At 40.1% G+C, this 17,884-nt stretch overlaps 1 protein-coding gene across 22 annotated transcripts in view; it reads left to right on the top strand.

Annotated features, from left to right (window-relative positions):
* The window catches only part of ptprda (protein tyrosine phosphatase receptor type Da), a 482,747-nt gene that overhangs the window by 439,494 nt on the left and 25,369 nt on the right, over nt 1–17,884 (top strand). For 9 of the 22 annotated variants that reach the window (XM_088346756.1, XM_088346749.1, XM_088346747.1 and 6 more), the window contains 5 exons: nt 3,117–3,326; nt 7,212–7,372; nt 10,042–10,053; nt 11,370–11,482; nt 17,477–17,518. In XM_088346756.1, coding sequence (XP_088202882.1) covers nt 3,117–3,326; nt 7,212–7,372; nt 10,042–10,053; nt 11,370–11,482; nt 17,477–17,518 — 538 coding nt within the window. The remainder of the gene's footprint in view (nt 1–3,116; nt 3,327–7,211; nt 7,373–10,041; nt 10,054–11,369; nt 11,483–17,476; nt 17,519–17,884) is intronic. The other 13 variants (XM_088346766.1, XM_088346764.1, XM_088346765.1 and 10 more) reach the window with 3 other exon arrangements.

Raw genomic sequence — 17,884 nt, 5'->3', positions numbered from 1 at the left:
ACCACTAAAAACTAAAAATATTTGTAGGTTTCTATGCCAGTTTATGTCGCAGACTACAGAAAACACATTTTTTGTTAATAATCACAAAATTGAGAAAAAAATCAAGCATTGTTAAATTTTACACTCTGAGATGTGGCTTTTTGTTTAAATGTCAACGCTACATGTTTTACAATGAAAACTTATTTTTGCAGGATACTCTCGTACATAGAATATCTAAAACTGATGTTTTGTGGGGCCTTTTTCTTCAGAATAACTCAGGACATTGTCAGATCAACCCAATTGTTGGGTTGTTCAATTTTTTGACCCAAACTCAAGTGACCACGACCCTGGCAATATGCAAAAATGTAAAAATGAGAACCACCCCCGCCCCGCTCTTCCTTTTTATCGAGCGCTCTGCTGTAACATGGTTGCAGCAAAAGTTGATTAGGTAATGGATTGCATCTGCATAGGTACTGTTTGTTTAAGGTGCTAAAATAAAAAATATTTAAAATTCATAAATCCCCTGCTCTCAGTAATAACCTACCGAGGATAATTGTTTGCGATAAAAATAATCTGGTTCAAAGTCTAAAACGGTACACAGTCGCAGCATGAACCGCAGAAAAAAAACATTCTGCCGGCTTCCGCTCTCAGTAGCAGTCAACCAGGGATAATGGGTTGTGGCTATTACCATGCATTTCGTTTTAGGTAGGCTAGAACGGGATGCCTCCAGATAAGAGGGCCTTCTTCCGGTCCCCGCTTGCAGCATGATTGGATTTGACATAATAAAACAAAGAAATAAGAGTAACCGCAAAAAAAGAGCTGCCAGGCCTTACACAAGTGCACCCCGCCTGCCCTTGCTTGCAGCAATAGTCCACCAGGCAAGATAGAGAGTGGCTGCACAGGAGCTGTGCATTTTAGGCAGAAAGAACAAAAAAAGGCAGCATGCATGACACAAATTAGCTCTCTCGCCGCTGCTCTCAGCAATACTCTACTGGTGATAAAGGATTGCGGCCACAACCGTGCATTTTAATTTAGGTGGGCCACAATGGCATGGCTTTTGACTAGTGTGATGGTTCCCACTGGCAGTAAAATGGGATTGAGGGTAATGGATTGCAGCTGCACAAGGTTGGTTTGTTTTAGGCAGAAATAATGGCAACTAAGAGCTGGTAAGCCCAACATAAGTGCGCTCTGCCGGCTCCCACTTGCAGGAATAGATGCGATCTAGCATAATGGATCTCGGCCCCATGAGTGTAGCTCACATTTTTGAGGACAGAACAGCATAAAAGTGTTGCCAGGTTAGAAAAAAAATCCTTCTCGCAACAATATGCGATCAGGGATAATGGATCGCGGAATATTGATCAACCTGCACTAAGGCTGTTGAGCGGCAAATAGTGAAGGATTACATTATTTATCCATGTATAGCATGCACTTCGGGACCCCTAAATTTTGATTACAAATATTGTTTTACCATGTCTCAGCTTGCGGATGAATGCAACGGTCATCAAACCCGGATCTCGACTGAGCGTACCAAATCTTTACCGCTAGACCAGGGGTCGGGAACCTATGGCTCGCGAGCCATATATGGCTTTTTCTATGAATATCTATGGCTCAGAGACAAATTTGATTGCATGCAAAATATCTCCATCTAGTTCGAGACTTAAGTTTTTCATCCTATTCAGGTACACGCAAATCCAATCCAAAGCTAAGTATCCAATGTTACTTCGCAGTATATATAGGGCACGTTTTTCACCACAATTTACAGTCAAGGTGTCACACAAAAAAGGGGGGAAAAAACTCGTTTTGGCTGTACAACGCTAAAGAATCCTTTATATAAAAGTTCACTATATAATCTGTGTTCAGTGTTCAGATACCTTATGATGAATCCACAGAACACACTGTAAATACGCCAAAACACCGGAAGAGAACTTAGTCTTTTGATTGGGTGAGTGGGAGGGATGGGTGGAGCCATGCAAAAAGCGCAAGCACTCCCTCCCATCTCTCGCCCTACGCCATCTGCGCCAAAAGTGAGCTCATCAGGCTCCCTATTTGCAGAATGTTGTGACGTTTTTACACAATAACTGCTTGCTTTTGGTTTTGAAACCAATATGTATGAAAAAAAAGGGTCAAAAGGAGTTTAACCGATCTTGAGTAATTGCAAGAAAGAGACAAGTTTAAAGTGGTATGTTTGTTGATTTTGGGACAGGGGCTCTGGCATTATTCTCTTTTCATATTTTTTATCAAATCATCAAAAATAAATGTGCTGAAGACTAAGCTTTTGTCTGGGGTGCGGGTTTAGCAATTTTGTAATTTTTTCTCATAATATATGGTGTGGCTCTTTCCCAAAATAAAATTAATATTTTTTGCTTTTATGGCTCTTTGAGTCAAAAAGGTTCCCGACCCCTGCGCTAGACCATCAGTGATGTACGTGACACATGAAAAGGCCACAAATGTCATCTCATCATTACCCTTTTTTTAAAAACCAGAGACGAATGGCACCATAAAAATAGTATAATAATGAGATAATGCCTTTTCATTCGCCCTCTGTATTACTGGTGGTCCAGGGGTTAGGATTTGGCAGCAAATTGCATTGGATTCCAGTTGCAATCTATGCTTTGCAATTTGGTCATTTATATTTTTCGACTGATTAATCATTCTAAAAATATGGTTAAAGCTTGTGTATGATGGGCAGCAAAACTTGCTATATTGAGTTTTTGGGGAATAAAAGGGCTTTATATATTGATAAATACGGAAACTATTTTAAGAGTGTCGTACTGTCAGACGGGCCTTAGTTGTAAGTGCATCAGAAAAAAAGTGCAATCAAAAATAATGCCATGCTATTAGCAGCAAAATAATATGTATGGAATGTTTAATTTGCTTCGTGTTGAATAACAGCGAGACATAATTGGAATTTATATCGACCAAGGCAACGTCGTTGCCCTGTTTCATTTCGTTATTTTTCAGAAGCGATAAGTCAGATCTTTCACTGCTCTGGCTTCCGCTATCGGCGTTTTCAGCTTGTGCCCAAGAAAGAGAGGGGCAGAGAAGGGTGGGGGGGCTTTGAAATCTTGACAGGCAGAAATGGTTTGTTGTGGTTTTCACGCGCTCCCGCATCTTATCGCGTTTCTCTTTTGCTGTAGCTGCTGAAAGAGATAAACCGCACCAGCAGAGGCCTGCGGCTACGCAGGGAGGCGGAGCCTAAAGCGTACATCGCCGCCCACTTCCCGGACCTGCCCAAAGACTTTACGCTGGGCGACGGCAAGCTCTACGGCAATTTCCAAAACAAGCGACTGCAGAACGGACAAGAATACATCTTCTTTGTGCTGGCCGCCTTGGAGATGTCCGACAACGTGAGACCTTATCTTTTTTTAGGGAGGGGTGAGAAGGGAAGCTTGATATTGAGGTATCGGTACTGAAGACGGACATGAAACAAAGGTTTTACCCGTTACAGCAGGGGTCCACATGTGTAGCCACTGGACTCGTTCTGAAAATACACAGTATTTAATAAAAAATGTTTCTCTTTGGGATGTAAATATCACATGAAGTACCTACTACGGTAAATTATATCAACAAGTACTGTATTAATGTATAGGATCAAAAGATTTAATCTTCCTAATCTAAATAAAATATTCAAAGGCTTGTGGAAAACTGAATCTTCCAGACTATTAGTTGCACAAGCCAAATCATGCATAATTAAGATGGAAAAACTTGAAATATAGGTCGTATTTTCGGAGGGACATTTATTTGAAGATATCCAATACCAAAAACATGCAGGTTATTTTGGAAGGCAATTTCAAAATAAAGTACAGCATATTAAGAGTTATTCAGATAGCTCTAACATAAATAATATGCTTACAAAACTATCATCTTCACTCCTAATCACTAAATCTAATCAAATTGTCACGTGACTTTTACCGGTACACAACTCCTGGTGGGTCCTGGAAGTAGATGATGTGCCAGTTTCTGCTTTTAGGTTGACAAGGTTGAAGTTACCAACACACGCCCAGACTGAAAATGGCATGAGAAGTGATATACAGCAGTCTTTTTCAACCTTTTTGAGCTTAGGCACATTTATTTTATTTGAAAGAATCCTGCTGGACACGACCAGCCAGTGCCTTTGCATCCCCTGGTAAAAGTTTATCCAAATAAAAGAAAGCTTTTACTAGACCACACACAAATTGGATCATTTCCCATGGCGCAGTACGTTAATTACTAATGTACCGTGGCACAGTGGTTGAAAAACACTGATATACAGTACCGTTAAGAAAAATGTACAACAGTGATATAATAATGTGTTAAAAACTGTTTGTATGAGTCTGCCCGGAGTATAAGTCACACCCCTGGCCAAACTATGAAATACATAGTTACATAGTTCATAAAATACAGTATGTGAAATGTTTCACCAATGTTTTATATGTGCACTGCCTTAGACACGGCATACGTGCCAAACACGCCGTAACAGTCTCCAGTAGATTACTATTTTTTTTTGTTTTAGATTAATATTATCTGCACATAAGTTAGTACAGAAAATACAAATATTTGTTATGATAACAAATTATTAATATTCTAAGGATATCACATTATTTGAAACACACTGCACTTCATTGTAATTTTGTGGGGGTTTTTATTCATACCGTTGATTTGTGTTGTTTTGTGGTTGCGCTTATTTTAATCTCTAATAGTTACACCCTGTTAATAACATGGTAACGAGAATATAATAACGTGTTATTTTAGAACGGCATATTTAACTGGTAGGTCTCTACACTAATCAGAGAGAAAAAGGAGGTCTTAGCCTAGAAAACATTTCATGTGTTTTTTTTAACTATTTTTGATATACTTTTCTCTAGTTTTTAGAATAATATACATACAGTGTTTACTATACACATAATAGTATGATATGATATTAAGCAAAAGGTAAAGAAGTGTAATTTTAGCCCTTCCTAGTGGTTTAAAGATATATGCATTTAAACATGATTTGGACCTAAATAATCATCAAAAATACATCAATTGTCATATAATCGTGTATTAATCAAAATAATCGTAAACCAACAAATTGGCTTTATATTGACATAACATAAACCCCTGGGCAAAAATTTACAAGAAAATGTTGTGATCTGGTAACTGAGTCTCTGTATTTTATTTTTATTTGTGCTTTGTACCATGCATATTCAGTTGCACCAAATAAAACATCTCCATCTAGTTGTCAAGCATTATAGAGTGTCCCTTTAAAGGAAAAAAAAAGTAAGGTAAAACAATATGTTTTGAATAAATGGGCAAATATTTACAAGGTATTGTCTATACTGGCCTAAGTTAAAAATGTGTAAGAACAATGGTGCACGGTAATAAAAGGCAATTACTTTAGCAGCAATATATTTCCAAAATAGTATCTTGAATAATCTTTTTTCCATACAAAAGAGAATGTTTTGTTTGTTTCTCAGTCTTTTGTCATTGTCATAGTTAGCATGTTTACTTCTCCCTTTAGCATCACTGCAAGCATCCATTACAAATAAATAAAGTGCACAAAATACAGTAATGTATCACCAACTTGCTAAGTCCTTATAATGCATACAATATTCTGCACTAAATGAAGGGAAAGGCATGGTGGAAGCTAGTTTGGCCAATCGGATATTACCATTTGTATCATGCAGCGATGCAAACCAGTAGAAGACCAGCATTTTATATGACATTGACCAATAGCAGACAGGCATGTTTAAGACTTAACCCGCATACAAAGTTTTTAGGCATGCAAACTAGTCATACAAAATAATAATGAAATAAGTGAAAATGCTTTAAAGTGGGAAAAGCAATGATCCATCCATTTTCTACACTGCTTATCCTCATTAGGGTCACGGGGGTGCCGATGGCCATTCCAGATATCTTCATGCAGTGGAACACCATGAACGTGTTGCTTTCCGCAGGGCACACAGACAATCCCCCGCACGCTCATCTATGAAACAAAAATTGAATATTGTATAGTATAGTGAATTGTACTTTGCAACAATTTGAAAATTGGTCTTAAAATACAGGAGCGATGAAAACAAAATTCAGTTCTCCTCTCTGTCAATCATCGCATAGAGTGGGAGGTAGTTGCACCCTCTCCCCTAGTCCCGGTTAGATGTGTTAATTTGAGCCCTTCCAAGATTTGCAAAACTTGAGAAGCCCGAGGGCGAGAAGCCCCCGTAAGAGCGAAGCTGATTACAAGACCACCTCGATAAGGGGGCGCCTCTTTAATTACGTCCCGGTTGTCTTATCTCCTCAAATGCAGCCGAAGCTTGTGTATGTAAATGAAAGCACGGGGAAAAAAAGTAGCATGATTAAGTAGACAAGATGATGGATGGGAAGAGCTCCAGGGCTGTGTATACTTCCCTCTTACTCGCTCACCTTGAATGCAGGTAAAATGATAATGGCTCACAGAGAAAGCACTGCAAATTGCTCACTTAGCGGAACCTTTTTTTATCCGTTTCTTTATTTCTTACCAGGAAATGAGATACAGTAATCCCTCGCGACTTCGTACTTTGCAGCCTTAGCGGTTCGCAGGTTGAAATATTCCACAAACCATTATTCCCAATCACTGGCAGTGTACATTTGTGTTTGGACAGGAAACTCCTTTTAGCTGTTCTTTCAAACAAAGTGCAATCGTGTGGCCACGATCCATGATCGCCAATCCCATTTTGCTGCTAGCAGGGGCCGGCAGAGTGCACGTTTGTACGGTCCGGTAGCCCTTTTTTTGCCATTATCTCCGCCTAAGATGGACTGCACTCGTGGGGTTGTGATCCATTACACCCAATCTCATATTGCTGCGAGTGGGGCCGATCAAAATGCACATTTTCCAGGAGACATGGCGGCCTACAATGAAATGTACAGTTTTGGCTGTGATCCATTATCCCAAGTCGACTATTGTTTAGAGCAAAGGCCGGCAAAGGGGTTTGGGCCTCCGAAGTGTGTCATTGTTGCCCACCTAAAATTAACTACACAGTTTTTCCTACAATCCATTATACCCTGTCTACTTTGCAGATTTTTGCAAATCGCTGGAGGAATTTGATATAAATATTAGTGGTTATCTTTGTAAATTTAGGAAATAATAGCTTTTGTTATTATAGATTGAAAGGAATGAAAAAAATGCTGAAAGCTCCTGATTTAGTTCATGAAAGACTCTGAATGGAGCTTGGTGTCATTTTTGGTTTGAAGCCCAAAAAGGAATTTAGACAAACATTAAATTTCAAATTTTTCTATAGATCATGTACGCAACCAGCCCATACTCGGACCCGGTGGTTTCAGCCGACATTGACCCCCAGCCGATTATCGATGAGGAAGAGGGCCTTATCTGGGTTGTGGGCCCCGTCCTTGCCGTCATCTTCATCATATGCATTGTCATCGCCATTCTGCTCTACAAGAGGTGCGTTACCACACAGTTTTGTTTTTGTTTTTTTTCTCAAATTTAAGTACCACACTAACAGAATCAACATTCTGGTTATATTTCATGATATAATAGCCCACCAATAGCGAAACATCCATCCTTAAATCAACATCAATGTTAATCCTTTCCATATATGTCAAGGTCCTTCACAATAAAAGTTTATGTATAAAATGAAATAAATTACGTCGCTTATATTCAAATGTGAACAGGCGAGCAAACTCAAGTCTTTATACTTAAAATTTAAATCAAATAGACGGGTGCCTCAGTTTTCAAACTTAATCCAGGTTGAAGGTTGAGGTTTGAATTGGTTGGGTCTAAATGGATGTATTTCCATAAGAAATTATGGTTGTGGTCTGTATTAAAAGCCCACTGTTTTATTGTAATAAAACATGCATCTGTGTAGTAATTCAAGAGGTCTTAATGTGTTGCTTTCGGCGGGAAAGCTTTATGGCTGGATATTGATTGGAAGAATTCGGGATCAAACAGAAGAATTACTTGGTGAGGAATAGTGTGAGTTTAGAAAATAAAGGGGATGTACAAATCAGAGTTTTGCAGTGAGGCATTTGTGTGAAAAGTTTTTCGTGAAAGGAAGAAAGGTCTATGGGGCATTTACAGATTTAGAAAAGCATATGGCAGGATAGATCGGGAGACATTGTGTCAAGTATTGAGGATATATGGTGTTGGTGTCAGGTTGATGCATGCTGTGCAAAGCTTGTATGAGGATAGTAAAGCTTGTGTGGGAGTCGGACGCGAAGTGAGCTGTTTTCCGGTAAGAGTGGGTTTGAGGCAAGAGTGTGTCTTGTCACCTTGGCTGTTCCATTTGTATATGGATGCAGTGGTGCGCGAGGTGTGTGTAAGAGCAGGGATTGCAGGTATAGTATGTGAGGGTGGGTTGCATGTAAGTCAGCTGTTACTTACAAATAACACTGCTTTGGTGGCTGACTCTGCAGCAGGACTGAGTTTTTTGGTTGTGTAGTTTGTTTGAGGGTGTAAAAGAAGAATTCTTAAGGTAAAAGCAGACAAGAGCAAAGTAATGAGGTGTTCTAGAGGTGGTAAGGTAGGTGAATTAGAGATTTTGTTGAATGGTGAAAAGTTACATGAGTTAAATGATTTTAAGTATGTTGGGTTTGTATGTGGCAGCAAGTGGTGGTTTGGAGGAGGATGTGGAGATATATAGATATATGTGAACGGATGCAAAACGAGGATTGTATGAAGGTGTGGTGGTACCAAAAGTATTGCATGGCTCAGATCAGTGGGCTTTGAGAGTAAATAAGCGTAATAGGTTAAGTTACTTTGAAATGATATGTTTGCGTAGTATGTGTGGAGTGACATGACTGGATTGGTTAAGTAGTAAGAAGAGGAACCGGTGTGTGAGAGACCTTACTGAGAGGGTAGATGAAAATCTTCTGAGATGCTTTGGAACAATTGAAAGACTGGATAAAGGCCGTTTACTAAAAGAATATGTCATGCAGAATATGGTTGGATGGATGTAGTGAGACGTGCTTCTGGTATGAGGTTGGTTAATTTAATGGAGGCAAGAGTGTGTGGTAGGGATGGATGTGAATGGCAAAGGATGGTTAAGAGGGGGTAAACCAGTGTATTCTGTCCCACCTCTATGCAAAGGAAGGGTTACATGACACAGCAACTCACCCATTGTTGTCCTGTGGGCTTAATCTCAGTCTCAGGTTAGGAAGAGTGAAGGGGAATGAATATTTGGTCAATGTGAGTATTTTACTCTAGCCACTTCCCACCAGGGTGATATGACTTCTGTATATACTGTAGATAGATGGATAGTACCTACCAGCAAACTTGTCTTAAACATAGTGTGCGATGTAACCCATCTCTTATTAATGTGGACCAGAACCATTTGTGACCTGCAAAAATCCGAAAAGTTCTCTCCTTAAAATTTACAAACAGCCATGACTGCCTTTAAAAGAGAAGCGTTTTTGTCTCTTTAGACATTCTCCTTGTTGCTTTTACCCACATTTTTCTCTTACAAATCATCTTAAATAGTGAGATTAGTGGATTATTAGAGTGGAAAACAATTTGGTTTGGCTTGACTCAGCTGCTGGAACGCCCTGGTTATTCGAAAGTTTAAATTCTGTAAAAAAAAAAAAGGCAATTTTTCTGCTCAAACGTCGGGTCGATAAAAACCTAAAATTTTGTCTAACAAGTGGCAAATCTAACCTGAAAACATTGTAGGAGGGCCAGAGGTATTCAAAAGGTGAGGCAACACTGCATTTCATAATAGGAATATCCTTAAAATTTACTGATAAGAGTCATGTGACTATCAATTGTATCTTCTGTTTTGCACATCTGGATACATGTTAAAACCCCTCCTCATGAATAAAGCGACGTAAAAGACAAATACGGCAATCAGTAGCGGGTAGATGACTTTTATGCCCCAACAAGAAGCAATCAGTTGAAAATGCTCCTACTTTTGCACCTGGCTGCCTCCATGTCGCTCAAAACAGACCCTGCGGCTGCAAAACCAGCAGTATTTTCGAAGAAAGTCATCATGAAAAATCCGACACTCAGATGTGATATCTGTCACTTTTTTTGTCTGTGCACCTCATTTTCTGGAGCCCAAGCTCCCTCTGGCTAACGTTTGTTTCCGATATTTCTCTTCTTGCCGACCAACGGAACAGCAAACCTGACAGGTAAGAGAGCCCTGAAACTGACCAAAACATTCTCATAAGCCTCCCAATTAAGAATAGAGCTTGCATTGACTAATGTGTCGTTGGCGAACGTTAACGGCCTTATGAGCCAGCTCTTTGAAGGTAAAGACGGGAGCCAGCATACCACCAATTAGGAGCTGTGTTTTTCTCGAAAGTACAGGCTCTATTAGTCGACGTTTTGAAATGAACGACGAGAACGGTTCCCCACTAACCAGGTGTCGGCCCTTCGAAATAGTGATGTGTTGTCCACAAACGTGACAACTCGATGACTTGAACTCTTTGAAATGAATGACGGGAGCCAGTTCCTAATTGGCGAGAAGGCGGCTCCCAACTTTTTGAAATAAACGATTTGAGCAAGCTCCCTTTTGGAAAAATATATCTTGTTAATGAATAAAACGGCTGTATGAGCAAGCAGTTTTGAAGCGACCAACAGGAGCCGGTTCCCTTTGAGATACTGATGTGTCGTTCTTAAAAGTAACCCCTCTATGCGCCAGCTCTTTGAAGTGAATGACTGGAGCCAGCTCCCTAATAGCAAACAGGACCAACCTTCGTGACTCCTTTTTTCCCTGTAATTCTTCCCAATCTATCAGGCGCCGGCTCGTTTTGCGAGAGTGATCTTAACCTTTGAGGTGAACGATGGGAGCCAGCTCCCTAACTATCAGGGAGCCGGCAACCTTCGTGAAACTTGTTTTCTCTTGTAAATGTGCAGTATGCGTTTTTTTCAGGGGTTCTGTGTGTTTGACTTGACATTTGTTGAGTATAGATCTCTAAATAGTTTGTATATTTGTATGTTTATGTTTCATGTTTTTTTAGCAACAATTTCTATCCCGATTAGTTTTTTATTTAAAGTGCATTCTCGTATGTTATAGTTAATTTGTTGTTGCACCAAAAATGTATTCTTTTATTTTATATTTGATTTTGTGTTTTTCAGATATAGAGTGTTGTTTGACTTCAAATCTGCTTGGTAAAAAAAGTAAAAATGTTTAATTTGTTAAAATTTCACTGTACAGTAAAATAAATAATGTCGTAATAATTTAGTGAAATTATCTATTTCTTAATGAATTGCTAGGGCCTTTTTCTGCATTATGTTCCACAATAATTGATATTATATCAATTAAAGCATCAAAAAAATTCCAAAAGCCATTTGAGTGCCAAAAGAGCCAGCTTTCTTAGTGAGCCTAGCCAAAAGAGTCGGAACTTTCATCAATAGATCCTAGACCGGCCCATCAATAGCAGCACACTCCACCCGTCACCATATTTCCTCAGTGTAAATAGAACCTGACTTCTCATCGCTGTAGGAAAAGGGCTGAATCGGAAGCCAGGAAAGGGAGTCTGCCCAACAGCAAGGAGATGCCCTTGCATCACCCAACGGACCCGGTGGAGCTTCGTCGACTCAACTTCCAGACGCCTGGTGAGTGCCCCTCTGACCGAGCCAAGGATATCGTCCTTATCCTCATTAATAATAATAATGCAGTGAGCAGTGTTTATTACAAGGTTAGACTTGGCAGGATAAGCATGTAATAAAATACTTTAAAGAGAAATAATAAGGGAGAAAATAAATCACAGCCTCCTGTAGATTTGATTGGGATAAGTTTAAATATCCTCACCATTCTTTAACTCTGCTTATCTGAGATTTGACTCCCGGCCTTAATTAGAACTGCGCCTTTGTCCTTCCATTTCCTTACAATGCTTCTCAGCGTGGAAACTTACACACTAAATGTCTTAGCGGGGTTTTTTATACCCTCCCTTAAATCCTGATGTTGAACAATCTTTGTTTTCAAGTCCTTGTAGATTTAGAATTACAATTAAAATTAATTGTCATTGATGGGGCGGCAGTAGCTCAGGAGGTAGAGCGCTCGTCTTGGGATCAAGGGATCCCAGTTCGAATCCCGGCTTGTCCGTGTTACATGCCGAAGTGTCCTTGGGTAAGACACTGAACCCCTAAGACCCCCAATAAGCAGGTTAGCGCCTTACATGGCTGCACGGCCGCTATTGGGAAATGTGAAGCACATTGTAAAGCGCTTTGGGAAGTCATTGACTTGAAAAGCGCTATAGAAATGCAGATCATTTCATTTCATTTCATTTCATTTCATTTCATTTCATTTCATTTCATTTCATTGATAACAACCTAGTGAACATTGTTTACAATGAGATTAGACATGGCACTCCATGATTAACACGTTATAAAATAATCAAAACGTTTTGAAACTAAAGTGATTGTTAGACTGCAAAGCTTTACAAAGTATCGCAGACTGGCCTAAGGTTTAAGTGCATCCAAACATTGAAAATAGTGCAATGAATTCCAATAATGAATTTGGGCCTTATGTTTAAGTGCATCAGAACAGATGTGAAATGAAAAAAAAAGTGCAATGAAATTGGAATTAAACTATTTTCAAAATTAGAGTTTGGTCATCATCAATGAATTTACAATTCATCCATCCATTATCCATCTCTCTCTCTCTCTCTCTCTCTCTCTCTCTCTCTCTCTCTGTATATATATATATATATATATATATATATATATATATATATATATATATACTGTATACAGTGACCACAAAAACGTATGAACCAGGTTCCGTACACATTTTTCATTGCCTAATACAATGTTTAAGGACTTTCAATGCCAATTTTACAATGTCTCGAGCATAGAAATAAATAAAAAACATTTATTTTGCAGAGCCACATATGCAATTTGTAATATTGGGTGTGCATTTATAAAAAAAAATATGATTTTTAAATCTTGAGTATATCACAACTGTATGTGTGGAGCTAAACAATATGTCATGCAGGTTTGGGTAAAAATGACTGTAATATATGGATGTACAGATGAAGATGATCAGATTTACTTTTTCAATTGATATGATGTTACAATTGATACGTAATCCTTGCACTAATTGACGTTTCATTGTACCCTGTATTTGGATACAGTTACTAGTTACCTGTTGAACAATGTAAACAGTAATGTAATAGAATACCATATTATTGAAGTAATGTAAACCTATTACTTTTGATTTCTACTCCAATCCCAAATATGGTAATACAAGACAAAATCAGCCCTACGACTGGCTGGCAACCAGTTCAAGGTGTCCCCTGCCCACTGCCTGATGATTGGGATGGGCTCCAGCACCCCGCGACACTACTGAGGATAAGAGGTGCAGATAATGAGATGAGATGACAAAATCAAACAATATAAATAAATTAATAACATTTTGTTTGAGACAAATGAATAGCGTATCCCTATATATATGTATATATATATATATATATATATATATATATATATATATATATATATATATATATACCGTAAAGTCCGGACTATAGAGCGCACCTCATTATAAGCCGCACCCACAACATTTTAAGAGGAAAACCAATTTTGTACTTACACAAGCCGCACCTGTATATAAGCCGCATGCGCCCACGTTAATAGAATGTAACACAAAATTAACCCCAGACCCGACTTTAAGTCCCGCGATTGAAACTGAATTTCCTTCATTAAAGTACACAGTCCAAAAATCACAGCTGGCAAAATGAACGGAAAATGATACGGTACTTAAAGTTTGATGCAGACCTGCAGAGTCCGGGTCCCGTTGAAAGTAATCCAAGGAAAAACGTGTATATTTCCAAAGGTAAGAGTGGGAAAAATATATATCCACTATTGTCCGCCGTGTCCACAAACACTCACCTTTACCGGTCCCCACTTTCCGTCAGCCCGCTTTTGTTACGCCCCTTCTTTTTAATTCGCCCATGCAAGACACACCAGAATAAGTGTCCAAAATAAATACAAATAAATACATTACAAAAATATACAGTTGCAAATACATATTATACATGGTTACGCATATTATACGGTGCCTGACAGGGCAGTTAATGGTAGCAACACGCTCGCAACACAGTAAACATACCGTACTTGTAAAAATCACGGTACACAGTTCTCATCTTCCTCCTTAGAACTGAAGCCATCAAAGTCGTCTTCCTCAGTGTGGGAAAGAAACTTTGTCATATAGACGTCATCCCACGCTCCCATCCACTTCTGATTCTGTGCCCTCCTCTCCGTCACGCAGCCGGCTTTTCGGAACCCGTTGGTGATGGTGGATTTTTTGATGCTGCCCCACGCTGTCAGGATCCACTGGCAGACTTTCGAAAAAGTTGCCTTTCACATGCGGCCAGTTTTAGTGAAGTTGCAGTCTTCCTCGGCGCATATATTCCACCGGTCTAAATCTTACCTTTTGTACCCGAGCGCCGCTGGCGGCCGTTAGAAAGATGACATAAATTGGCCCCATCACTAAATAAGCCGCAGGGTTGAAAGTTTGGGGAAAAAGTAGCGGCTTGGAGTCCGGAATTTACAGTGTAGATACATATATATATATATATATATATATATATATATATATATATATATATGTATCACATCAGACAAGATATGCTCTGTTTTAGTTTTAGTACAGCTCACGGATGTCACGTGTCTCTTTATCTCCCGTCTCAATGATTGAAAATATTATAAACATAATTTGTCTTTTATCACATTATGTACATGTAAATATAGTTTTAAGTAAAAGTGTGATCCTGTCTCATCTCTCTCATTAGCCGTACCGCTTATCCTCATTAGGGTCGCGGGGGGCTGGAGCCCATCCCAGCCATCTCCGGGCAGTGGGCAGGGGACACCCTGAGCTGGTTGCCAGCCAATCGCAGGGCACACAGGGACAGACGACTCATTCGCTCATTCGCACCTAGGGACAATTTGGACCGGCCAATTCACCTGAAATGCATGTTTTTGGAATGTGGGAGGAAACCGGAGTGCCCGGAGGAAACCCACGAAAGCACGGGGAGAACATACAAACTCCGCACAGGAAGTCTGGAGCTGGATTTGAACCCACGACAGGTTCCCATGACATGAACTGTGCCGCACATGCGCTAACCGAGAGCCGCCGTGCTATCAAAGCAAACCTTATTTTAACTAAATGTAGCTATATAACGTATTTTTGTGTTTGACTGTAACAGAATGTATCCTAATTACTTAACGTTGTTACTCCCCAACTCTGCCTCTAACATACACCCGTCCTCTTGGGCACGACCCGTAGGGCGCAATGCCACTTCAATACTAGACAAACTAATGTGCAAGAATAAATGCAATGCGATGCCACTAGAGAACGATATTGGCGTAATTTTTAACCAGATTTGTTGAGAAATTGGGCAACAATCCTAAGCATTCATAACCACTTCACCCAAAATTCAAACATTTTTCAATCAATTATCAACATGTGTTGTCAGATAGACAAACTCTCTCCAAATAATGGAGAGAATCACAATAATAATAATCCAAATAATAATGGAAAACACAAAATAAAAAATTCACGCAATTTCAAGGCTATCAAGCACCATACTAACTGACAAATTGACAGGCATGCGACCACGTCATCAAATCGACTTCAGAGCCAGCAAAAGTTAGTGCCCCAAGTACCTCGACCTTGAGGAGTGCGATACGAACGCAGAGGCACTGCGGCTCATAACCCTTGGCGTAATCAGGGACTAGAAAAGCGTACTCAAGCCCCCGGCCAACGTTGCGCGACTCCGAAGCTGGCGCTCGTCTGCTCTTCGACTATTCGAGTCCCCAGCGCAAGTGGGCATTAGCTAATGGAAGTAGGGCCTCATTTTCCCATCCACTCTCATCTCGCTTTGAAAGGGTGTTTCTATCGCAGCTCGCCACTTAAATTCCATTTCTAGTGCCGGGTGACAATGATAGAGCCGTTTCCTTCCCCGGCTCGAGCATCCTCGAAGATGAGAACGCCCGATGAGGGCTGCTGGCAGGGAGGGAAAGAGGCGGTTTGGCATTGTCAGGCGCTAGTTGTTTAAGTATGTCCTGTACTTTTGCAACTGCCAGAAAGGTTGTTTGGTCCAGGAAGAGACTTGGATGTTGGTCCCACAAAAAATAGTGCAACATCCAGTAATGGTCTGAAGAGCTTTTCATGGATGTATCATCTTTTATTCCATCCCCAAATGAGCCTGCAGGGATAATTTATCATGTTTTCATACGAGCTGACGTGGAAGATGGCGCTTTGATGAAGCAACATCATTGGCTGTCGGCCCAACGAATCCCGAAGCAGTCTGTGCCAGATGAAGTCCTCCTGCTTGATAAATAGGCGCCGGATGCTAACCGCGCAATGAGCCAAAACGCGATTGTGGCGGCCGAGGGTAATGCTGCCAAATTGCACTGCACGTGAATGGAATGTCAAAGAAGTGTTCGATTCCTAAACTGGTAGTAGCAGAGGCTCTTTTTTATCGTCACTGCTAATCTCTTGTTTATGATGTTCAGTAAAGACTGGACTTCCCCACGACATGTGAAAATCATGAAAAGTCTGTTGACTGGCCTCATTATGACTAATAATGAAATCTCCGGCCAACCGGTTTAAGCTTAGTAAAGGAAGTCTTCTTTCATCTGAAACCATGGTGTCCGATTTATCCCTAGACACTCAAAAAAGACTAGGGACAAAAGTGGCACCAAATACACATACTTTTGTGAGAAGTACGTTTTGTTTTAATGTTTTATTTGCCACACAATAAGGCACAATAAATCATTAGTCGCACCCTCCAAAGTGTAGTGTCGTATCTGTTTTCATATACTGTATAAGGCACTACAGTGAGAGCAGCGGTTGGATACAAATAAATAAATAAATACATTTAAATTACAATAATGCAATTCATAGAACATGAATTAACATCATGACATATTTCCACCACTAAAATTAAATAAGCAACAAACAATTAACATGTTAACCACAAGGGGCTTCTGAAAGACTGTTTCTCAGAGGCAAAACAGTTATTATATGCAGTATCATTTATTGTTACCAGGCAGTTCAAATTTCATCCACTGTATTTCTGGGTCTATATGGTGCACCAAATATTAAGGTTAGGTGCGCCTTATAGTAAGGAAAATACAATAAAAACTAAATTCCCTTCTAATCTACCTGAACTGAGTCAATGAAGCCTTCTATCATCTCCAACCAAGGTGTTTCTTTCCGGAGGGCAATGCCTCACTTTATACGACATGTATGTCCTCACACACCAAAGAACACTGGGGACAAAAGTGTCCCCCAATCAAGACATATTTATTAGTAGTGCTTTTTTTCTCACCATTTCTCACTTGGGGGATTGACGTTTGGCAGGCCGGATTAAAAAATACGTGGGGTTGTAGCCTCTGGCACGTAGTTTGCTCACCCCTGATTTAGCATGACATAACTAATGATTAACCCATTGAGCTGGCTGGGAAATCATTTCACCGTATCCACATCACGTTTCACCAATCAGCCGAGTTGGGGGTCCGATGGTAAAACGCGCCTTAGCCGATTGGTTATTTCCTCTGCTTGGTGTAAACATCACTATTTAACGACCATTTCCTCCACAGGTGCGCGCTCATCGGGTCACCCAAGTAGCCTCCATTTGTCAAGTTAGTCGGCCTCATTTACGCATTTGCCATGAATAATATCCCCTCCTTGCCTTCCCCTTATTTTCTGACTTCCTATCCCCATTTAATCCGCATGGTGTTAACGCCATGTCATGGCAAGAAAATGGCAGGCGAGAAACATCAATCAATCATCCCCTGAAGTCAAGTTCCTCCCCTTTTAATGACTTTTCCCCTCTCATGCTAACTTAGCGAGCTAGCTTCCTCCGGAGATCGGCATCCATGTCGTCCCCATTCAAGCATGGCACGGCTAGCTTAACTCAATCGAATTGTTTGACCTTTCACACTGCTCATGCTGAACTAATCCGTTTGCTAGTGCTTGGGTCCTTTTTTTTTTCTTTTTCTTTTTTT

This window comes from Urocampus carinirostris, chromosome 11, assembly GCF_059441175.1.
Source record: "Urocampus carinirostris isolate Australia breed hairy pipefish chromosome 11, RoL_Ucar_1.0, whole genome shotgun sequence".
NCBI lineage: Eukaryota > Metazoa > Chordata > Actinopteri > Syngnathiformes > Syngnathidae > Urocampus > Urocampus carinirostris.
The sequence above is the reverse complement of the archived record's forward strand: the minus strand, read 5'-3'. Positions and strand labels throughout refer to the sequence as shown.